The following is a 25,231-nucleotide window of genomic DNA, read 5'->3' on the forward strand; positions in this document are numbered from 1 at the left end:
TCTCTTCCAGGGTTATTTTGTACAGTATATACATTTCCTTTTTTCTGCAGCATAACATGAAAATACGTCTAAGGCAATATGTCTACATTGCATAACTGTTAATCTTCAATATCATGCAAGTCTTATAGTAAAAGCATATTTCAGAATAATTATGGGGCAGGGAGCTGCTGGTTTGAATAATAAAGGCACTATTGACATACAGGAAAACTGGTCTATAAAACTAGTTGAGACACAATCATCACATTGTTGACTGAATTTTATTCCCCCCACATTTTCCAGTTGTAAAATAATGTTCTTAATTTCCATCCCTGTAGCCTCCATCGATACCTACTCTCTGCAGAATCCCATCGCCAGACACTGGCAGCATTTGGTCACCTTACTCACGTGATCTTCCTTCATCTTTCATTGAGTATCAGTTGGCCATTTCACTGGAGGGCATCACAGCCAAACCAGATTCGGCTTGTCACATGTGGGTCTTTCCAAGACGAGTCAATATAACAAGCAAAAGCATCCTTGCTGACATTTTCCTATCTAGTCAGTGAAACCAAAGCTAATTATAGCAACCCAAATATTGCCTCAAATAAAGTGAACTGCATGAGCACAATGTGGGAATCATAGAAAACCCATTCTAGACTTGTAACTCAATGTTTCACTAGGACCAAGAAGTCAGAAACCTCAATCATAATTCAAATGATAATACCTAGAAAAAAGTACTTTATAAATCTTACTTGCATAGAGCTGTTGAGTCTTGTGTTCCTAAAGTGTGCAATGTTGAACTAATTCTACTATTGTCATCTGCCACATCTGAGAAGGAAAAGTATGCTGTGTATTAGAAGATATTTCTCATAAATGTAACAAAAATTGTTTTTTTATTGCCTGTTCAACATGCATTATATATTATGCATTGTCATTCCCCTTCCATCCCAAAGTTACTGCATGACACTCAGCCAAGTTTTAGTTCCTTTGCCAATCTTTCACATCCCTTTTTGTTTTAAAGTAAAATCCTTCCTCCATCCAGGTACTGATCTCTACCTCAATGCTACTTCACAATGAATAAAATGACTATGTAAAATTGGAATGGTAATTATTTTCTGTAACTAGCCAAATGACAAGAATTTTGTGGTAGTTGATGTTTACATATTTTTACTGATTTAGCTACCAGTTTTGCAAAACCATAAAAGGTTGCAATAAGAACAATGAATATTTTGTTCAACCTACCAATATCCTCTATCTCAATGGCATTGCTTCACATTTCAATGCCTCACAAAAACTGCTACTTACTCTTGTGCGATTTTGTCAATTTGTCTGCCTTGACTGCTGCATCCTTTATTCTGTTATTATATTCCAGAAGGAAGGTTTTCTCGTGTTCAAAGAAATCATCAACATCCTAAAAATATTTTACAACCATTTTAAAATCAACAACTTAATGCAGAATTAAAACACACGGCTTCCTTAAACAGTAACCCAATAGATAAGTACTTGTGCTCTCAGGTCTAAATCTCAATAGTCACTGATCTTCGTCAGCTAACCAATGGAGGCCATATTGCAATTTCTTGACAGGAGATGTACCCTAAAAAGTTTCATTCATACAGCAGCATCTAGATAATTAGTCTAATACAGTTTGTAAAAATAGGTATTACAGATTTCACATTTCTCATTAATACTTCAATAGATTGGTATATAACTTGTATTTATATGGCACCCTGAAAGAAAGATCCCAAAATGCTTCACAACAAAACGGCTGCAAGACCAAAAAGGAAAAGTGATTGGAAGCATGATTAAAAGTTTGGTCAAAGGGGTGAGTTTTGAGAAGTTGGAAAAGGGAATTGCAAGTTAGAGAATTTTACTTCAAGAGACAAGACAGCCTGATGCTCTTGAACCAATAGCAGAGTGCATGGATCTACAAGAGGCTGGACTCAGAGGAATGGAGCACATGGATAAAGAAATACAATCAAATGAAATGCCAGAGATTGCCTGCAGGGATTTCTAAACAACGATTTTAAACCGAATATTCTGGGAAACAATATAAATCAGTAAAGACAGAACGTGGTAATAAAGTCATGTTCTAGAATTTCAAAATGTGGAGGGGCTGAGATAGAGGTGAAAATATTTTTGAGTTGCAGTTCAAGATCTAGCAATAAACTTAGAAACTGTTAAATAAACATTAGACTAATGTAACTACAACACTAAATACAAAAATGTAGTTTAATTAACTGGTTGTGAATTTGACAATTTCATAATCTGACGATGTTTAAGTATTCTCTACTTCCACATTTCTGAATTTATAATTTTGACCTTTAAGCCAAACCTTGATGTAGCTAAATTCTCTCTCCTGCTTTTTTCCTAGTCTACTGTAGTATATCTTCTTTATATGCAGCAGCTATCTCAGATAAAAATCTTCAAAAGGCCTGAAGCAATATTTCCACTAAAAGAGAGACAACAGACCTAAAGCAATCTTGTGGCAAAACCAACCGCCATTGCAGCATAAAAAACATGGTTATTATATAGATGATCAATTCAATTACACACACAGGCGAAACACAAAATAAAAAATTCACATGAAACTATAATAACTGGTAATAATCTAGATTTAGATTAAACTCCCCAAAACAACAATAACTCCATCTGTAAAGTATCAGCAATGCAGCCAATAAAATAGTTCATTTAGGTTAACAACCTCCAGCAAGCTGTTTTTGGATTATTTTGTCAGCATCCTTGATGTGTGCCAAGAGAATGGAGTAATTAACCAAAGCTGAGGTTTTTAATAACAATTTAAAACTGAATTTTCTTCAGCTGTGCCCATCTTAAGTAGGAAAAATTTTTGAAAATCCACAACAGTATTGTGAAAATGCTGCAAATAAACAAAAAGTTCTTGAAAAATAGATGAGATTTAAACCCATTTTCCAAGTAACTAGACTGCAGTTTAAAAGAGGCATAAAGTTTGCCTTAACTCTAACGCCGAGATATAATATTTAACACAAAAGGTGACAGTGCAAATGGATTTATATGGATTTGGCTCTTAACTTTCTCAGAGTTGCAGGTAGGTGACCCTCAGTAAATCAAGGCGATTGTTTTCTTCCAATTTACTTCCTCTCCCTATAATCATTGTTCTTTCTTTAAGAAAATTCCCTGCCCTTTTCTGTGTAATATTATTTTAATTCATAATTGCTTTCTCTTTCAGTTCTGGTCTTATTGCTATCCTGTTCTGTTTTCTATGAACTTCCCTCAATAACATGTGCAAAAATCATCAATCAGCACACAATCTGAAATAAATACAAATTCCATTTTAACTGCTTTGTTTTTATGGGGTAGGGATTGGGGGAGGGCAGGGAAAAGAGGGTGGACAGGCTGGGACCCAGATCTCTGTTTGACCCTTACGTTGATACGTCAAGGATAGGCAAATCCTAGGAATGGATTGATGCAGATCAGGGGTTCCCAATCACAGGTTGTGACCAGACAATGGAATCATGGGCTCCTCCCACTCTGAGGCAGCAATGACAACTGTGCATGAAGACTCTTGCAGGACAGCCCAGGTGTCAGCTCACTGGCACCACAACAAATGTACAAGTTTTGCTTTCTTGCTGTGCTTTGGAGCACCTCCTGAAGGGCAAGTTCTGAAGCCCAATGGCTTCAGAGCTTGCAAAATGATTTTTGAAAAACCCTTGATCCTGGTTTTCCACCCCCGCCGCTCTCAACTTCGCCCCACCCCCACAATTCTTCTCCCCACTGTTCTCACTAGTGACAATAATACAGATTAAACTTTAAATACAGATGTTCTTAGTCTTCAAAATGCAATAACATTAACGCACCTTAACACCTGCAACAAGTACTTCATCAGCTGTCTTTACCATATTCTTAAAGAAATCTTCTAGTTTTTCCTTTTTATTTTTTCCACGAATACTCAGCTTATGAAACAAAATAAACATCTTAGCTAGTGCAGTACTTGCAGAAGCACTCTTCCATATAAATAATTCAATTAACATTCTAGTTTTAAACAAACATCTGCAATGTTATTTTCCTCATAAGGCAGGGCAGAGGTTCAAGTTTTGCTCTCCTTAGTTCCTTATCCCCGGCATCTACCATATACTTGAAATGAAGAAAATAATGGAAGCAATCCAAACAACACATTTAACAGGAGCACAAAATGAGATATAAATAACATGCTACTATCCTATTAACGTTTTGCATCATTTACCATTTATTTACCATAATGGAGTTGAAATTAAAAGCTGATCACCCATTCTCTCTGTAGGCATCACGCCTGTTGGACCATAACAGTATTCAAAAACAAGTGAAAATTTACCCAAATACGTATTTTTAAAAAAATCACATTGGCAGAATACAGTAAATGGCCAGCATACAATGCCACAGCAGGGAGAGGAAAGAGGGTTTCCTCATGATGAATTCCCAATTCCCTCTGCTGTGGGACAGGTATTGGCCACATCACTAACAGTACTGTGTGTTTTATATCTTCAGGTATGTTAAGTCCATAAAAAGGTGAGGAAGTAAACATGGAGACCCTTAATCTTCCCAATTGCTATTGATTCAATTTGTGGCCTGCTGCAAGGATGTGCAGAAAAGCAGTCCAGGGAATTTTTCCTTCTGATATTACCCTGATTACATTCTACTCCAGACAATATGATTGACATCTGGACAGTAGGAATGAGCAATAAATGCTGGCCAGTGACATCCAGGTCCCATGAATGAAGTTTTTAAAATGTTCTGATGCTAATTGATGTTTATTATTCAATTGTAGCACTACCACCAATTATAATTCAGTATTTAAAGTTTATTTATTAGTCACAAGTAGGCTTACATACATAGTGCAATGAAATTACTGTGAATATTTATTTTACTTAGACTATATGAGTATTTATAAGTCACTCAGTCTAGTTACAAGTTCGATTATACATCAGGTTCTACATGAAAAATGTAGTCAACTTTTGAAAAAGGTTATTTTACCACAAATCTTTAAATGAAGCTAGGTCAATCAAGGAGAAAGGTATCCAATCTGAGTTTACTCAGAGGTGTCAAGTCCTTTGAAATGGTTATACTCTTACACCTTGAAGATCACTTTCAGAAAACTAGAGGTTGCTGAAAGTTTAAAAAAGGTGAAAAGGTCCACATCAAGTTACAACACCAAAACTATTTGCCCAAAAAGTACCCAAAGCCTTTGCTTTGCAATTAGTGAAGATATCTCGTAGTTTGTGTTAATGTAATGCAGAAATGTTAAAACTTATTTTTAATTCATTCATAGGATGTCGGCATTGCTGATTGGCAAGCATTTGTCGCTCATCCCTAATTGCCCTGAACCAAGTGGCTTGCTGGGCCATTAAAAGTCAACCATATCACTGTGAATCTGGAGTCACATGTAGACTAGACCAGGCAAGGACGACAAATTTCCTTCCCTAAAGGACATTAGTACATCAGATGAGTTTTTAACCACAGCTAACAATGGTTTCATGGTTATTAGATTTTTATATGGAATTTAAATTTCAACATTTGCCATGGGATTTGAACCCAGGTCCCCAAATATTTACCTTGGTCTCTGGATCATTAGTCCATTGACAACACCATCACACCATTGTGTCGCCTTAAAACTTTTTAAAAGCCATAATTTTTTGAACTTTGATGTGAGTAACTTCTAATTTGTTGCCATTACTGAACAACATACATTCAAGTTTCATGCAAGCAAAACAAATATTTGAAATGGAGAAATTAAGGAAAGCAAACCAGCACACCACTTGTCAAAATAAGGGCCATTGGAAAATTAGACATTTTACAATCAACTGCTAGTTTACCACAAGTTGAAAGTTAAACTAATTTCAATGTAAATATTACAGACTTCAGAAAGTAAACTCAACTGACATCTTGATTATATTCCAAGAAGATATGAAAGTTTAAGTCATTTCGAAGAACTGGATGTGCAGCTACACGACACAAAAAAACTTCATGCATGGCAACGGTTTTCTTGAATATAGCCAAGTACTCGCTGTAACAAGAAAATAGTTTAAAGACAATAGTATTTTAAATAGTATTACAAGACAGTGTACTGGCTTTGTTAAACTGCATGGTATATAGTGTGCTCACGCTTCAAGTTCCTGCTTCATCTTTGTGAACTCTTCCTTGGTCATTGATCCTTCTCCTTCCCCTAATTTCTGCAGTTTATCTCTTGAAGCATCAAAGTCAGGCTTTGGAGGTGCTGGTGGGATCTGTTGAGATGATACGTACTTCAGTTTTAGTTGGAGAACTAGAAACTTAAAGCTTTAATTAAACTACACCAGGGAAATAAAACAATGTTTGATTACTCAGACTTCATGATAAGCTTTGCATTTGTGATTATGCAATTACACTTTGGAAGAAATGTGAACTTTATGTAGCTTAACCAATACAATTTTCTCATTTTCCAAATGCATCCAAAAACAGAAATCCTACCCTTATATATTTTATTTGCTGCAACAGCAAATTTATATATTAGACCTTGCTATGGGAATATTTATAAATTCAGTTTGCCATTGTTATACGGCATAGCACAAGTGTTGTGCTCAAGATAAAAGAAAACTTCACAAAAGACAATTAATGTTTGGAGTGATCCATCAGGTGAATGCTAGAATCAGAGGTGATAAGGCAGTTCAATACTAGACAAGGTGAACTGAAGTATCAGTGTTAAGTCAAAAGGAAAAAATTGCCTTTCCTCATTAACATTTTTGTACATTTCTGAACCAGATACAGCAAACTAAATACATTTTGAACCCTTAATGTTTTCAGCGATAAGAGTAATCATGAAAAGTTAAATAAGGCTCAAACATGACGTAGTCATATCATACTTCACAAAATTTATGACTGCACTAGAAATGTAGCTCTTAAAAATGGTCACAGACTTGAAGTTGAACAGAAGAAAGCTAGTGGCTAAGTTGTAAACTCTTGGGTACATAAACTAAAAGAAAACAGAAACCTAATCTGTGACCCTAAGGATGTCAAAGACATGACATATCATAATACTGTGGTTTTCTGTTGTAGATACCAGAAAACATTTCCAATGCAATTGGCATTTGACCATACAATTTCTTCATACTACTTCCCAGAAAGTAGTAATGAATCAACATTTAATCCAAGTATATTGCCAAGAAATTCAGACTTCCACAAATCAGTGCACATGGTTCCCATTTACCTAAATTAGGCTGGGGTTTATAATGCCTTCATTGGAGTTATAGATTACTTTCACTTCTCCGCATGTTTACTTAGCTTTATCTAATCCAAATTTTAACATGCTGTACTATTACACAAACTGAACCCACTCGAATGTCACCACTGTACTCCCCCTCTTTCCCCCACTGCCCTCCATTCAATCTACTAAAATGGATGCTTGAGCACTCTCAGGAGTTGTAAGCCCACATCTAAAGCAGGCACAAATACCAGCAGATTTTGAAGATAGAAAATATTTTAGAATTTTGCTCCACTTTGCATCAGAGTCATAGAAATATGCAGCATGGAAATATTCAGCCCATCATGTCCAAGCTAACTAATAAGTGCCATCCTACCAAATCCCCCTTTTCAGCTCCTGGATTATAGTCTTGTATGGTATTTCATGTGCACATGTCATGGGGATTTCTGCCGCGACAACCCTATAATGCACCGAGTTCCAAATCCCCACTGCCCTCTGGGTGAAATCACCTCTAAACCTCTTACCCCAAATATATATTCCCTCGTTAAAGGCCCCTCACCAAGGGGAATATGACAGTCTTATCCACTCCATCTGGACTCCTCAAATTTTATACACCTCAGTTACGTCTCCCCTCAGCCTCCTCTGTTCCAAAGAGGGGTAGCACAGTGGTTAGCACTGCTGCCTCCTGGGTTCGATTCCAATCTTGGGTGACTGTCTGTGTGGAGTTTGCACAGTCTCCCCATGCCTGCGTGGACTTCCTCCAAGTGCTCCGGTTTCCTCAGTCCAAAGATGTGCAGGTTAGGTGGATTGCCCATGCTAAATTGCCCATTAGTGTGGCAAGATGTGTAGGTCAAGAGGATTAGCGAGGTAAATACGTGGGGTAACGGGGATATGACAGGGTGGTGGGCCTGGGTAAAATGCTCTGTCAGAGAGTTGGTGCAGACGAAATGGGCCAATGGCTCCTTCTGCACTGTAGGGATTCAATGAGATCCTAGCAGCACGGTGGCAATGGTTATCACTGCTGCCTCACAGCACCAGGGACCCGGTGATTCCTGGCTTAGGTCACTGTGCAGAGTCTGCATGTTCTCCCCTTGTCTGCGTGGGTTTCCTCCCAATCTGAAAGACATGCTGGTGAGGTGCATTGGCCATGCTAAATTCTCCTGCAGTGTACCCGAATGAGCGCCAGAGTGTGGCGACTAAGGGATTTTCACAGTAACTTCATTGCAGTGTTACTGTAAGCCTACTTGCGACACTAATAAGTAAACTTAAAAACTTAGCCTATCTAATCTTTTCTTGTAATTAAAATTTTCCAGGCAAGATATTCATAAATCTCCTCTATATTAGGAAGAAAATGGTGCAGGGAAATTAATGGGGTAAAATGCTGACAAATCACCAGGGCCTGATAATCTACACCCCAGAGTATTTGCCCTGCAAATATTGGACAATTTAGTGGAGCAGTTCCTACTGATTGGAGGGTGGTAAATGCAAGTCCACTATTTAAAAAGGGAGAGAACAAAGTGAGAATTACAAACCAGGTAACCGGACAGCAGCAGTGTGGAAGGTGCCTATTATAAAAAGATGTGATAACATTTGGAAAGCATTCATGGGATTGGAGAAAGCCAGCATGGGTTTATGAAAAGCAAATCATGCTTAACAAATCCATTGGAGTTTAAGGATTTAACGAGTAGAATAGATAAGGGAGAACCAGTGGATGTGGTGTATTTGGACTATTAGAAGGCTTTTGATAAGGTCTCTCATAAGAGGTTAGTGGATAAAATTAAAGCACATTGGCATGGATTGAGAATTGGCTGACAAACAGGAAACAGCAAGTGGAAATAAATGGGTATTTTTCGAAGTGGCAGTCAGTGTCTAGGGGGTACCATTGGGATCAATGCTTGGGCCATAGCTGGTCACGATATACAACTGACCTGTTAAAAATTTATTAATGTCACAACTAGGCTTACATTAACATAGCAATGAAGTTAGTTTGAAAACCCCCTAGTTGCCATACTCCAGCACCTGTTTGAGTACACTGAGGGAGAACTTAGCATGGCCAATGTACCTAACCAGCATGTCTTTCAGAATGTGGGAGGAAACTGGAGCACCTGGAGGAAATCCACACAGACACAGGGAGAATGTGCAGAGTCTGCACAGTGACCAAAGTCGGGAATCAAATGCGGATCTCTGGCATTGTGAGGCAGCAGTGCTAACAACTGTGCCACCGTGCCACTCTGGATGAGGGAACCAAATATAACATTTCCAAGTTTGCTGATGACACGAAACTGAACGGAATTGAGTTGTGAGGAGGATGCAAGGAGATTGAGACAAGTTGAGTGGGTGGGCAAACAAGTGGCAGGTGCAGTGCAATGTGGCCGAATGTGAAATTACACACCTCTGAAAAAACAGAAAAGCAGAGTATTATTTGAATAGTGATTTGCTGGCAAGTGTGGATGTACTAAGGGATCTGGGTGTCCTTGCACTCGAGTTAATGAAAGTGGAGAGGCGGGTGCAGCAAGCAATTGGGAAGGCAAATGGAATATTGGCCTTCATTACAAGGGAATTTGAATTCAGAAGTAGGGATGTCTTACAGCAGTTGTATAGTGTCTTGGTGAGACCACAGCTAGAGTGGTGTGTGCAGTTTTGGTCTCCCTAGCTAAAATAGGATATTCTTGCCATAGAGAGGATGCAGTGGAGGTTCACTAAGCTAATACCAGAGTCAGTGGGACTGTCCTATGAGGAGAGATTGGTTCAACCGGGCCTGTATTCACTACAGTTTAGAAGGACAAGAGGAGACCTGACTGAAACATATAAAATTCTAACAGGGCTGGACAGACTAGATGCAGGGAAGGCGTTTTCCCTGGGTGGTGGAGTGTAGAATCTGGGGGCATAGTCTCAGGATATGGGGTAAACCTTTTATACCCGAAATGAAGGAAAATTTCTTCACTTAAAAGTTGGTGACACTGTAGAATTGTCTACCACAGAAGGCTGTGGAGGCCAAGTCACTGAATGCACTCAAGATTTTGGCATCAAGGGATATAGGACAAAAGCAGGAATATGACATAGAGATAGAGGATCAGCCATGATCATACTGAATGGCCTATTCCTAGTTTTGATGCACCCTCTTTTGTGCTGTCACATCTCCCCAATAATGCAGTGACCAGAACTGCACACAATACCCAGCTGTAGCCCAACTACAGCCCAATTTACCAGGATGTTGCCTGGTATGGAGGGTCTTAGCTATGAGGAGAGATTGGGTAGACTGGGGTTGTTCTCCTTGGAAAGACGGAGAATGAGAGGAGATCTAATAGAGGTATACAAGATTATGAAGGGTATAGATAGGGTGAACAGTGGGAAGCTTTTTCCCAGGTCGGAGGTGACGAACACGAGGGGTCACGGGCTCAAGCTGAGAGGGGCGAAGTATAACTCAGACATCAGAGGGACGTTTTTTTACACAGAGGGTATTGGGGGCCTGGAATGCGCTGCCAAGTAGGGTGGTGGAGGCAGGCACGCTGACATCGTTTAAGACTTACCTGGATAGTCACATGAGCAGCCTGGGAATGGAGGGATACAAACGATTGGTCTAGTTGGACCAAGGAGCGGCGCAGGCTTGGAGGGCCGAAGGGCCTGTTTCCTGTGCTGTACTGTTCTTTGTTCTTAGTGTTTTGCAGGTTTTAGAAATTTGTAAAAGCAGATGGTAGTACTAACTTGGCAATGTCTAACTTAGACCAAAGGGAACAACTGGCAGACAATTTCATAACCTGTTATTCAAGAGTTGTACTTTCAGACAAAGGAGAGAAAAAAATGTAAAATTTGAATGCTACCATATTCTACGTGCCGAGTCTTTATTTGACATTTAAAATTAGAACTATATTTAAAATTACAGGTTGATATCAAGTGAAATTACCTGTTGTTTCAACAAATTTTCCTCCTCCTAGCCTACATTTTTCTCAGACACTAGGTTTGCTCCACAATGCATTTTTATAAAAAAAGACAGAAGTCAAATTGAAATGAGATAAAGAACAGCTTTGTATGTTACCTCCTCTCCCCCACCTTCCCCAATTCCCAGATGTCAAAAATAAGGTCACAGGTCTATACAACTAGCTAATCTTTTCTGTTTTAAAAGACGGCTGGTTTCGAAATGTACCTTTTTTGAAATATAAACTCGAGCAGCTAAACAAACAAATGACAAGAAATGTCACACCCCACAAAGCTTTGACAAGTGTCCATTTTCAGCACTGACATTTAACCTATTATTTCAAACTTGTTGGGAAAATATGGACAGAAAGTCCCCAAGATAAAGAAAAATATTCCATCAGTAGCACTGACTGAACAATACTGACATAACTCAAGAAATTAGAAATAACATGTTCAGGGTGTAAAACCAAATTTAACTCGATGCACAGCTTTGGCCAAACATATTGCCAAAGTCAATCTCTTGGTAGAGGCTGAACATTCAAATAAAAATGAATATATTAACACAAAATAAAATCTGCTATTAGGAACCATGTCACTGAAAAAATGCTCATTTAGGATGGAAACTTTTGTCAGAGGATGATGGACTTTACGGATTTTTTAAAAAAAATGATTCAATGAGCTCACTGAATGATTTTCCCATTACACAGCATTTAACTATTTACATAAGAATCCTAAATGTTTATATATTTTTCATTAAAAATATTACAGGAAGCAACATTTTGTAGATAATGTCATAGGAAAAAATGTATTAAAAGCATTTTATAATTTGCATCATGACATGAATTGTCTTGTCACATTGGCTTCCCACTTTAAGACACTCCTGTAATCTAAGATTTATTCATTTCACTTTATTTCCTTTGCCCAAGCTATACTTGAACAACCTTAGCAAATGTTTTAAGTGCTCAGAGAACTAGTACTTCATTTTGCTCTAAAGTAAATTGTAATACATCAGATTACACCCGATTCTAGTGCAAAAACCACCAACTCAAGTATTAAAAGGCAGAACAACTGCTGTTGGAAGGAAATTACATCTTTCTTTCCTGAAACTTAAGGAATATAATGTTCAATAGCCAAATTCAATTTTTTCTTCATTGTTTGTCATTTATATCAAGAATCTTTAGATTACCTATATAAACTCCAAGGACACTTAAAACATTGACAGTTGGTAAGGAAACATTATTGTAATCAGCAGGCCATTATATTTTTATAACACTCACAACATAGCCGGCATACTCTTCATTTTCAACAAAAGCATCGTGAAGCCAGACAAATTCTTCATGTTGACGCACTACAGAAAATTCATCCTGTTTGAAATTAGGTAGGGAACTCTGCAGAGAAATAAAAACACTTTAAATAACAATTTAGTTCCACCCAGTTTTAAACAAAAAAATGAATTATGGTAGATATACTAAGAAAACAAAGATATTGGACAGGTAGTGGGATAGCAGTGGCAGAAAGGTCATCAGGTTACATAAAAATGCTACCACTAACAAGAGAAGCTGTAACAGGATAATATGTAGATTGCAAATGGGATTGGATCAAGTAAAGCATCCAAGACATAACCACGCACATATTCAGGAGAAACCAGTAAGAGATGTAGTAGAATGGTAACTAAGTTTGGTGCCACTGAAGTGAACCAATGAGAGGTGCTGAAGGAGAAACGGATGAGCATTAGTGTAAATGGCAGGCAAGAGGTTGAAGGTTAGCAAGAATGGTGAGCCTCAACTGCAGTTACACAAAATATTACAGATGACTGTGACCTGGGTGGTTTTGATGCTATGGAATTATCAGAAGCCAGAGTGAAAGGATTCAAGCCAGGTCGCAAATAACATGTGTTAAACATGTGGTTGCAGGGATGGTGTAGGAGGGAGGGTTTCAGATACGTGGATAATTGGAACACATTCTGGGGAAGGTGGGACCTGTACAAACAGGACGGGGTGCACCTGAACCAGAGGGGCACCAATATCCTAGGAGGGAAATGTGTTATGGCTCTTCAGGGGGGTTTAAACTAATTTGTCAGGGGAGTGGGAAAAGGAGTTGTAGTCCAGAAGTCAGTGAGGGTGGTGAGGTATTGGGGAAGGTATCAGGGTCAAGGGTGGGTACAGGTAGACAGGAAGGTGGGTTTAAGTGTGTCTACTTCAATGCAAGGAGCATCCGGAACAAGGTAGATGAACTTGGGGCTTGGATTGGTACTTGGGACTATGATGTTGTGGCCATTACGGAGACGTGGGTAGAACAAGGACAGGAATGCTTGTTGGACGTTCCGGGGTATAGATGTTTCACTAAGTGTAGGGAAGCTGGTAAAAGAGGTGGAGGAGTGGCATTGTTAATCAAGGATAGTTTAACGGCTGCAGAAAGGCACTTCGAGGGGGATCTGCACACTGAGGTAATATGGGCTGAGGTTAGAAATAGGAAAGGAGCGGTCACATTGTTAGGAGTTTACTATAGGCCCCCAAATAGTAATAGAGATGTGGAGGAAGAAATTGCTAAGCAGATTATGGATATGTGTGGGGGGTCACAGGGTAGTTGTCATGGGGGACTTTAACTTTCCAAATATTGATTGGAACCTTTGTAGGTCAAATAGTTCGGATGGGGCAGTTTCTGTGCAGTGTGTGCAGGAGGGTTTCCTGACACAATATGTGGATAGGCCGACAAGAGGTGAGGTCACATTGGATTTGGTACTGGGAAATGAACCGGGCCAAGTGTTAGATTTGGTTGTGGGAGAGCACTTTGGAGATAGTGACCACAATTCGGTGTCTTTTGTTATTGCAATGGAGAGGGATAGGGCCGTACGGCAGGGCAAGGTTTACAATTGGGGGAGAGGTAATTATGATGCGATTAGGCAAGAATTAGGGGGCATAAGTTGGGAACAGAAACTGTCAGGGAAAGGAACTAATGAAAAGTGGAACTTTTTCAAGGAACAAATACTGGATGTCCTTGATAGGTATGTCCCTGTCAGGCAGGGAGGAAATGGCCGAGTGAGGGAACCGTGGTTCACGAAAGAGGTGGAATGTCTTGTGAAAAGGAAGAGGGAAGCTTATGTAGGGATGAGGAAACAAGGTTCAGATGGCTCGATTGAGGGTTACAAGTTAGCAAGAAATGAGCTGAAAAAGGGGCTTAGGAGAGCTAGGAGGGGACACGAGAAGTCCTTGGCGGGTCGGATCAAGGAAAACCCCAAGGCTTTTTACTCTTATGTGAGGAATAAAAGAATGACCAGGGTGAGGTTAGGGCCGGTCAAGGACAGTAGTGGGAACTTGTGTATGGAGTCAGTAGAGATAGGCGAGGTGATGAATGAATACTTTTCTTCAGTGTTCACCAAGGAGAGGGGCCATGTTTTTGAGGAAGAGAAGGTGTTACAGGCTAATAGGCTGGAGGAAGTAGATGTTTGGAGGGAGGATATACTAGCAGTTTTGAATAAACTGAAGGTCGATAAATCGCCTGGGCCTGATGAAATGTATCCTAGGATTCTTTGGGAGGCAAGGGATGAGATTGCAGAGCCTTTGGCTTTGATCTTTGGGTCCTCGCTGTCCACGGGGATGGTGCCAGAGGACTGGAGAATGGCGAATGTTGTTCCTCTGTTTAAGAAAGGGAATAGAAATGACCCTGATAATTATAGACCGGTTAGTCTTACTTCGGTGGTTGGTAAATTGATGGAAAAGGTCCTTAGGGATGGGATTTACGACCATTTAGAAAGATGCAGATTAATCCGGGATAGTCAGCACGGATTCGTGAAGGGCAAGTCATGCCTCACAAATTTGATTGAATTTTTTGAGGAGGTAACTAAGTGTGTTGATGAAGATAGGGCAGTTGATGTCATATACATGGATTTTAGTAAGGCATTTGATAAGGCCCCCATGATCGGCTTATGATGAAAGTGAGGAGGTGTGGGATAGAGGGAAAGTTGGCCGATTGGATAGGTAACTGGCTGTCTGATCAAAGACAGAGGGTAGTGGTGGATGGAAAATTTTCAGATTGGAGGCAGGTTGCTAGCGGAGTGCCGCAGGGATCAGTGCTTGGTCCTCTGCTCTTTGTGATTTTTATTAATGACTTAGAGGAGGGGGCTGAAGGGTGGATCAGTAAATTTGCTGATGACACCAAGATTGGTGGAGTAGTGGATGAGGTGGAGGGCTGTTGTAGGCTGCAAAGAGACAGATAGGATGCAAAGCTGGGCTGAAAAATGGCAAGTGGAGTTTAACCCTGATAAATGTGAGGTGATTCATTTTGGTAGGACTAATTTAAATGTGGATTACAGGGTCAAAGGTAGGGTTCTGAAGACTGTGGAGGAACAGAGAGATCTTGGGGTCCATATCCACAGATCTCTAAAGGTTGCCACTCAAGTGGATAGAGCTGTGAAGAAGGCCTATAGTGTGTTAGCTTTTATTAACAGGGGGTTGGAGTTTAAGAGCCGTGGGGTTATGCTGCAACTGTACAGGACCTTGGTGAGACCACGTTTGGAATATTGTGTGCAGTTCTGGTCACCTCACTATAAGAAGGATGTGGAAGCGCTGGAAAGAGTGCAGAGGAGATTTACCAGGATGCTGCCTGGTTTGGAGGGTAGGTCTTATGAGGAAAGGTTGAGGGAGCTAGGACTGTTCTCTCTGGAGCGGAGGAGGCTGAGGGGAGACTTAATAGAGGTTTATAAAATGATGAAGGGGATAGATAGAGTGAACGTTCAAAGACTATTTCCTCGGGTGGATGGAGCTATTACAAGGGGGCATAACTATAGGGTTCGTGGTGGGAGATACAGGAAGGATATCAGAGGTAGGTTCTTTACGCAGAGAGTGGTTGGGGTGTGGAATGGACTACCTGCAGTGATAGTGGAGTCAGACACTTTAGGAACATTTAAGTGGTTATTGGATAGGCACATGGAGCACACCAGGATGATAGGGAGTGGGATAGCTTGATCTTGGTTTCAGATAAAGCTCGGTACAACATCATGGGCCGAAGGGCCTGTTCTGTGCTGTACTGTTCTATGTTCTATGTTCTAACAGTTGGGCCACAGTGAAACATTGCAAACCCTTGACAAGAAACAGGAACTTAAGAATGAGGAAACTACTCATAGGACAAAGGCGTTGATGACAGACTTCTTAATTATGCTTGGAGTGTTGCTACAATATCTGAAAAGGGTGGGAAATTAGGTGCGATGAGAAAACCTGACCCATCAGTAAGCAAGAAGTGAAACAAATTGGATAGTCAGGAATTGCACTGAAATAGGTCAAAGGAGAAAATGACACTTATTGGTTTAAAAAAGTCTGATAAGGGTTTACATTGCTCAAACAGAAAACAGGTTTTTGTAAATCGCTGTCTCGCCCTGAAGAAAAATCCAGTCTCAACAATACACAAACAGCAAATTAAATAAGCCAGAACAAAAGGTCAACTTGAAACGCTAACTGTTTCTTTCGCCACAGACACTGCCAGACTTGTATATGGAGCTTCTGTTTTTGTACTATATTTATGAACATGTCCAAAAAGTTCTGCCATTAAAACAAAACCTTTGAAAATTATTTGCTTACCAGAAACTCTGCGATTAAGTCTCTAGGCCTACGCTGTATCTAGGAATTAACCATGGAAACTATGCAAAATACCTTGTATAAATTATAGCACGAGTTTTCACTGAATATTGCAGATCACTAAAAAGGATGATATTTTAAAATGGAAATAGGATGTTGGTGAGCCCACATCTGGAGCAGTGTCCAGCTTTAGTCAGCTTACTTGAAGGACGATGTGGTGGCATTGGAGGTAGTTCAGAGGAGGTTCATGAGATTGATTCCAGGGATGAAGGAGAGTTTCGACTTATACTCACTAGAGTTTAGAAGGATAAGAGATCTAATTGACATATATAACATTTTTTTAAAAGGGACTGTTAAAGTAAATGTAGACCAAATGTTTCCTCTTATGGGACAATCTAGAACAAGAAGTCACAGGTATAGGTCGAGAGATGGTAGATTTAGAACTGAGATGAGAAGGAGCTACTACTCGCAGGTGGTGAATTTGTGGAACTCACTGTCCCATAGCATGGTAGAGTTTGAATTTTGAATGGTTTCAGAAGGGAGATAGACATATTTCTAATAAAGGGAAAGAGGAATATGGGGAACAGGTGGGGAGGTGAATTTGAGACCAGGGAGAGATCAGCCATGACCTGATTGAATGGCGGAGCAGGCTCGAAGAGCTGTATTTGCCTCCTTCTGCTCCTAATTCCTATGATCCCATGAACATGGATAGATTTTTCCTAATTGCACGCAAACTGTCAACAAAAGCTTTAAATTTTGAGTCTACTGCCTTAAACAACAAAGAAGTGAACAAAAAGTAAAAAGAAACTTTTTGACAACACAGGACTTGGATTTTAGTTAATGGAAAACACAAGAACCAACAGAGGAACCAAATCCATTTGTGGTTTCCATAATTATTGTAATTGCAAACTTCTACAGAACCAGATGGTCACCTGCAATTTACAGGAACTATCCCACCTTAGTTTAATGCAGCCACATCTATTTGAATTAGAAATAACAAACAAAATTCTTTTTCAACAATGTTTGATATTTCATTATAGATGTAGACTGTGAACTAAACTGCCAGCATACTACAATGCATCCATGTTTCTTATAAGCAAGTTCCCAATTTTGACCAGTACTGCCAATGCACACTCTGGAGGGCCTACAACCAGGAATAAAGTTTGCCTCTTATCTGGGCATTATCAACCAATAATCATTTCCACAGATTTTGAGCACTGTCACTTGTAATTAAGCAAAGACTGCACTTAAAGCCAAGCAAGTGTATTTTTAAAAATTCCATGATTCTAACTAGGATACAACAGTTCATCGAGAATATTAGTCCCTCAATCCATAAATATATAAGCACACTTCAAAAGAAATGTATACAGCAAGTCCACCACTCATGAAAATATCCTTGAAATATGGGGTAGGACTTCAGGCAAGAGATTCAAACCCTTGATAATTTTTTTTAAAAACAAATTCTGTAAAAATTAAATTTTACTTAGATTAAGCTGCAGATAGCCATAGAAAAACTACAAACAAACCCCTTTTGCACAAATTATAGCACAATATTTCATTGTTTACCACTTATTAGAAAGTAGTATAGGTCATTTAAAGGGCTGAGTTTTCATCTTAAATTTTAAATCCCTTTACCTTTGTGTGAACTGTAAATTTTACTTTATCTCTTTCACTAAGAGCATCAGAAATGTCAACCTGAAGAAAGGCATCTGTTTGAAGATCCACAATGACTGGTCTAGGCTGAAATGAAAAATATAATTGAAAAATAAGATTCAATGTACATTTCAACAAAAATAAAGTTGAACATGAAGTTAAATATAGCAAATGTGAATTAATATATTTTGGTATGAAGGACGAGGAAAGGATACAAATGGTAAGATTTTAAATTGCTTAATTAGTGAGAGAAGCATTGTGTGCAGCTATGTGGGTCGCTAAAGGTAAAATACAATTCTTGTTTTCACATCTCATGCCATAGAATATAAAATCAAGTTAGTGAAATTAAGCTCATAATATTTTTATTCACTGGAGCAATGTTTTGGGCTCTCCCATTATTAGAAAGATACTAAAGCTATATAAATACCCAAGGTAGATTCACTAGGAAATTGCCAGGTGCATCATAATTATGAAGACATTTGCAAAGTTGGGGATTTTTCACTGCAGCTGAAATGGTTAAGGACTGATCTACCAAGTCTTCAAGGTGATGAAAGACAATTGTAAAACAATGAAAGATTATTTCTACCACTTGGCAAACAGAATAGCACAATTCCTTAAATTCACAAACAGAATCGAAGGGGAAGTTTAAAAAAAGATTTGTTACACAGCTGGTGGTTAGAATGTGAAATTTCCAGCCTCAATCTATTGTTGAAGGATGGTCTGCAAATTAAGAGAAATTAGGTAGCCTCCGAGCACAAGAAAAATCTTAAAAGCATGGAGAGTTAGTAGAGTGAAATTAGACGAGGTGCCTTGTGGGGGAAATATTAACACAGACCTGATGGGTCTGTGATCTAATCAAGCTTGAAGGTAATCTCTGAAAATCTAACAAAGTTCAACTGCAAAGCACAAATGACTATAAGTCAATGTTCCATTATTATATTGAAAAATGTGCAAAAGATGATTCATGCTCCAACATATAATTTTCTTTCTACTCAATAATAGAGTTTTAGAAGTTCAATTGGTACAAAATAGTTCTCCCATGTTAATCAAGATCTTTGCTGCAACATTTCATCCAATCCTTAAACTGAATGCATGTGATTAATCAACTATTATTACCTTAGAAACAAAGAGATCTGAGTATTAGTTCAACAAACAGAAAAGATTTAAGATTTAGCTAAGACCAAAAGATCCACAATTGGACACAAGATAAACCAATAAACCAAAGGCACCAGCATTTTTAAACATCCAAATATATCAGGATGTCGATTTATGCACCAACAAAATTCAGGCTTACCAATAAAGTACCCCACACCGATTAAACACAAGCACATTGGTTTCCTTTTAAAATAAGACAATAATTCTTTTTGCAAATTTTAATGCCTATTTTAGAAAAAAGATCTTACAAAAATGAATTTGGCCACAGCCACTCAGCTCCTGACCTCATTGGTTCAAACATGGACAAAAGAGCTGAACTCCACAGGTGAGGTGAGAGTGACTGCTCTTGACATTAAGGCAGCATTTGACCAAGTGTGGCATTAAACAGCCCTGGCAAAACTGGAGTCAATGGAAATCAGGGGGAAAACCTTTCCAAAGACAAAGATGGTTGTGGTTGTTCATAGAATCCCTGCAGTGCAGAAGGAGGCCATTCAGTCCACAGAGTCTGCACTGATAACAATCCCACCCAGACCCTATCCCCGTAACCCCACATATTTATCCCACTAATCCCTCTAACCTCAGGTGCACTCACCTGAGGAGGGAGCTTAAGGCTCCGAAAGCTTGTGTGGCTTTTGCTACCAAATAAACCTGTTGGACTTTAACCTGGTGTTGTTAAACTTCTTACTGTGTTTACCCCAGTCCAACGCCGGCATCTCCACACCACATCTTCAACAAGACAGAATCCAACCATCTCCCCTTGACATCCAATGGAATACTCTCCATTTTGCCTGGATGAGTGCAGCTCAACACCATCAGGACAAAGCAGCCCATTTGACTGGTGGCCCTTCCACCAAAGCACAGTGGCAGCAGCATGTACCATTTACTTCCCAGCTCTGAAGGGTCATCTAGGCTCGAAGCGTTGGCTCTATTCTCTCCCCAGATGCTGTCAGACCTGTTGAGATTTTCCAGCATTTTCTGTTTTTGTGTAACATTTACTCAATGCACTGCAGCAACATAAAGCTCTTCCAACAGCACCTTCCAGAAAATGACCTCTAGCATCGAGGACAAGGGAAGCAGATGCATGGGAACACCAACACCTGCAAGTTCCCCTCCAAGCCATACTTGGAACTATTCTGCTGTTCTTTCAGTTGTCAAGTCAAAAACCTGCAAACTCTCTTCCTGACAGCACTGTGGGTGCACCTATACCACATGGATTGCAGAGATTCAAAAAGGTGGCTCGCCACCACTTTCTCAAGGGCAATTTCGGGATGAGAAGCCAATTCTAGCCTTACCAGCAATGCCAACATCCTGTGAAAGAATAAAAAAGTTGGATTCCAGATCCTAGTGGTCATTACTGAGATTGTGCACGAGATCCTAGAATGGTTCCTGAAGATTGGAAGCTAACAAATGTCACCCTCTAAGGGAGAGAGAACAAGGAACTACAGACTTGCTAGCATTATATCAATAGTAGGGAAAGTGTTAACATTTATTATAAAGGATGCGATAAATGGACACTTGGATAATCATAATCTGATTGGACATAGTCAGCATGGATTTACGAATGGGAAATAAATGTTTGTCAAACTTGGAGGTTTTTGATGATCTTACTAACAAAATTGACAAAGAAAAGTTGATGGACATAGTATGTTTAGATTTTCAGAAGGCTTTTGATGAAGCATCCCATAGGAGGTTTATTTGCAAAATAAAAGCACATGGGATAGGAGGCAATATCCTGGCATGGATTCAGGATTGGCCAACAGGCAGAAAACAGTAGGAATACAGAGCACATTCTTGAGCTGGCAGTCTGTGGCCAGTGGGCTACCACAAAGATCAGTACTTGGGCCCCAAAAGTCCACAATATATAGAGGGAGAGGGAGAGAGAGAGCAGAGAGAGATAAAACATGTGTCGCGAGGAAGATATAAAGCAGCTACAGGAGGATTTGGGCAAACTTCGGTGAGTGAGCAAGACATGGCAGATGGAATATAATGTGGATAAATGTGAGGTAATCCACTTTGGTAGAAGGAACAGATGTGCAGAGTATTTCCTAAACAGTAGATTAAAGAATGATGTACAAATGGACCTGGGTGTCCTTGTCAATAAGTCACTGAAAGCTAACATGCAGACGCAACAAACTATTAGGAAGGCTAATGGAATGTTAGCCATTAATCACAAAAGGATTTGAGTACAGTAGTGAGGTCTTGCTTCAATTGTATAGAAGCTTGGTTAGACCACACCTGGAGTACTGTGTGCAGTTTTTGTCCCTTTACCTCAGGATATAACTACCATAGAGGAAGTGCAACAAAGGTTCACCAGACTTGTTCTGGGGATGGCAGGACTGTCTAATGAAGAGAGACTGGGCAAATTGGGCCTGTATTCTCTCAAGTTTCAAAGAACAAGAGATGATCTCATTAAAAGCTACAAAATACTTACAGAAACAAGACAGGGTAGATGCAGATTAGATGTTTCCCTTGGCTGGGGAGTCTAGAACCAGGGGGCACAATTTCAAAAGGGGGTGCCACCTGAATCCTCAATTTGTCTACTAGTTGGCACCAATATTTCCTTTGCCTGACAGTAAAGATTTAGCTGGAAAAAGTGCCCTTAATAAAAACATTTCCAATCCACTTTGGTATCTTAAACACATTAATACAAGATCCCAAGTGTCCTACCCAACATTTATTTCTCATTGAATACCATTTATCTGTTGAATTTTGTTGTGCTCAAATTGATTGCAGTTTCCCTACCTTACCAGTGACTATTTCAAAAGCACTTGGTTCATTGTGAAGAGCTGTGTCACACCCTGGGGCTGTTATAAGCTCTATATGCATGCAGGTTGTTCGTTTCAAGAAGGTTCCAAATTCATTCGATACCTTTCAAGGCTGAAGAGTTCAAGCCTTTCTAACTTTACCCCATAACTCAGTCCTGACATTAGAGACCCGATTTTAACCCATTCAAAATCCATCAACCTGCAGAGAGCTAAAATCAGATCCTATAAATCAGCCTTTTAGCTCTTAGTACAGATTCCATGCTTGGTACTTCTCTAAAGCTTCAGCAACTGATACCAAATGTAATATTCGAGTTAAAGTTTAACCAGAGCACTAAACAACTTCTGCATGATACCTTCAGACCTTAGGCTGCATACCAATTTCACAATATGACCAAACATTGTTTGTTCTGTTGACTGCTACTTTGCAATATTATACACGTATTGAGTCTCACCCTTTGATTTTCCTTCAGCCTCTTTGTCCAGTTCAACAATTCAATAAATGTGACAAAATATAGAATTTTGGCAGTTTATTCAACAGAACTTTGAAATGGTTCAGGGCTAAAATTCAAGCTGCCCCTTTACTAAATTGCAAAATGGTCAGGAAACAATTTGCCTTAAAGACCAGGCTGATTAAACTGGAAATAAGCCAGCATGGATGGACTTTGTTTTGAGCGCAAATTAAACTGTACATGGCTGAGACACCAAGGGCCACTCAAAGCAAAGCTGGCTCATTAGCACTCTGTTCAATAATTTCTACGACTGCATCTTTAACCATATTTGATTGACAGCTTCAACTTCAATAACCATGTACACAGCACGGTAGCACAGTGGTTAGCACTGCTGCTTCACAGCTCCAGGGACCTGGGTTCGATTCCCAGCTTGGGTCAGTGTGGAGTTTGCACATTCTCCCCGTGTCTGTGTGGGTTTCCTCCAGGTGCTCCAGTTTCCTCCCACAGTCCAAAGATGTGCAGGTTAGGTTAATTGGCCATACTAAATTGCCTCTTAGTGTCCCAAGATGCGTAGGTTAGAGGGATTAGCAGGTAAAATATGTAGGGATATGGAGATAGGGCCCGAGTGGGATTGTGGTCGGTGCAGACTCAATGGGCCGAATGGCCTCTTTCCACACTGTAGAGTTTCTATGATTCTATGAACCTTAGTGTTTCCACCTTAGCCAGGAATTAATACTTAGGAAACTGGTATGCACATCTGTAAGATCAACAAACTTATCACTTATTAGATTCCAAGTTGTATTCAGAAATAACATTTTGAACACTTGTGGAGGGGACTCCAATTCTGCTTTTAACAGGTGGATTCAGTACCTTGGTCTACTATTCCTCTCAAATAAAGTTGCACACATTCAGCCCAGGTTTAGATATCACTGGTATTATTAGTAATAAGAGTACTCGCGACACAATTTATGCACTTCAACTTAAAAATTCAAAATATGTTAGATCTAATTTGACAAAGTATGATTTTAGTCACATTAGGGAGGGGTGAAGATAAAAAGTGTGTTTTCAATATCATTCAGACCTTCAACTATACTATACCCTTGCAACATGCTCCTATGATTTTGTACATGGTTTTGCAAGTCCTTTCACATACAGGCTGCAATTCTAGAAACGTATCACAAAATTCAGCTAACTAATCAAACTGATATAAACTAAGTCATTGGGGTGGGGGGGGGGGGGGGGAAGAAATAGAAAATAAAAATAAAGCACACTAACAACTTGACAATCTTAAATGACATGAATTCCTAGCATTATCAGTAGCTGTCTAGAAGTAAGCCCAGTCAAAAAAAACTGACTTCTTGATGCTCCAGATTTTCAACAGCCCCAAAAAAATATTAGGCTTCCTGAGGGAAGGAAACTAATTCAGTATTTGAGTAGGTTTCTTAACAATTATACAATCAAACGATATCAATATTCTCTGGTCAGTTTATAGCAAAACTTCTTAAAGCAGAGTTAATAACTCTAAGGACGTGATTAACGCCCAGCAGCAAAAGGAGCATAAACGCATATTGAGATGTTGATGTGCGAAATAGAGAATTAAGCTAAAGAGCAACAATGGTACTATAGAACCACAACTGGCGTTTAATCGGAGACAATTAGAGGGAGAGAGGGTGAGGAGGCGGGCGAGGGGCTCTGTGAAAGGGCAGGGGTGAAGAATTCCCATTGAAGGCCCAGACTGAAGAAGCAGAAACTAACATAGAAACTTACTCCTCTGTCTTCCTCTGACAGGAAGTCGGGGCCGTCATCCAACCCTTCCTGCTGATTGAAGAGAAAACAGTGTCATTGCAAACAGGAATACTAATGTCCGCACCCGGCAGCTGCCTCCTCCACAAAGCGAAGGGGGACTCGGGAGTAAATAGGCAAAAAGCTCCAGAAGCAAACAGACCCACCATCATGGCTGCGCCGGCCCAACAGCGGCCCGCCCCACGTGACTCCGGGCACCACGTGATACCGAGACCCCGTGACGCAACAATAGCCACGCACTTCCTCCAATTAACAGCTCTCACCCACTGGGTGCAAGGACACTGACACCCAATCAGCTGCTCTCACCCACTGGGTGCAGGGGGATTGACACCCAATCAGCTGCTCTCACCCACTGGGTGCAAGGACACTGACAACCAATCAGCTGCTCTCACCCACTGGGTGCAGGGGGGATTGACACCCTATCAGCTGCTCTCACCCACTGGGTGCAGGGGGATTGACACCCAATCAGCTGCTCTCACCGACTGGGTGCAGGGGGATTGACACCCAATCAGCTGCTCTCACCCACTGGGTGCAGGGGGGATTGACACCCAATCAGCTGCTCTCACCCACTGGGTGCAGGGACACTGACACCCAATCAGCTGCTCTCACCCACTGGGTGCAGGGACACTGACACCCAATCAGCTGCTCTCACCCACTGGGTGCAGGGACACTGACACCCAATCAGCTGCTCTCACCCACTGGGTGCAGGGGGAATGACACCCAGTTATCTGCTCTCACCCACTGGGTGCAGGGGGA

General features: G+C 40.1%; 1 protein-coding gene across 8 annotated transcripts in view; it reads right to left on the minus strand.

Moving 5' to 3' along the window:
• The window catches only part of snx6 (sorting nexin 6), a 47,790-nt gene extending 23,097 nt beyond the window's left edge, over positions 1-24,693 (minus strand). Inside the window, exons 1-9 of one of the 8 annotated variants that reach the window (XM_078233746.1) lie at positions 24,622-24,693; positions 24,440-24,487; positions 18,286-18,390; positions 12,358-12,468; positions 6,091-6,212; positions 5,869-5,992; positions 3,810-3,905; positions 1,282-1,387; positions 729-804 (exon numbers count right to left, since the gene is read on the minus strand). In XM_078233746.1, the coding sequence (XP_078089872.1) occupies positions 729-804; positions 1,282-1,387; positions 3,810-3,905; positions 5,869-5,992; positions 6,091-6,212; positions 12,358-12,468; positions 18,286-18,390; positions 24,440-24,487; positions 24,622-24,627 (794 nt within the window). In that variant the 5' untranslated portion in view covers positions 24,628-24,693. Of the gene's footprint in view, positions 1-728; positions 805-1,281; positions 1,388-3,809; positions 3,906-5,868; positions 5,993-6,090; positions 6,213-12,357; positions 12,469-18,285; positions 18,391-24,427; positions 24,491-24,617 lie in introns of all 8 variants that reach the window. The other 7 variants (XM_078233744.1, XM_078233743.1, XM_078233742.1 and 4 more) reach the window with 7 other exon arrangements.
• Positions 24,694-25,231: the final 538 nt, after the last annotated feature.

The sequence above is a fragment of the Mustelus asterias genome, chromosome 18 (genome assembly GCF_964213995.1).
Source record: "Mustelus asterias chromosome 18, sMusAst1.hap1.1, whole genome shotgun sequence".
In the NCBI taxonomy this organism is placed as follows: domain Eukaryota; kingdom Metazoa; phylum Chordata; class Chondrichthyes; order Carcharhiniformes; family Triakidae; genus Mustelus; species Mustelus asterias.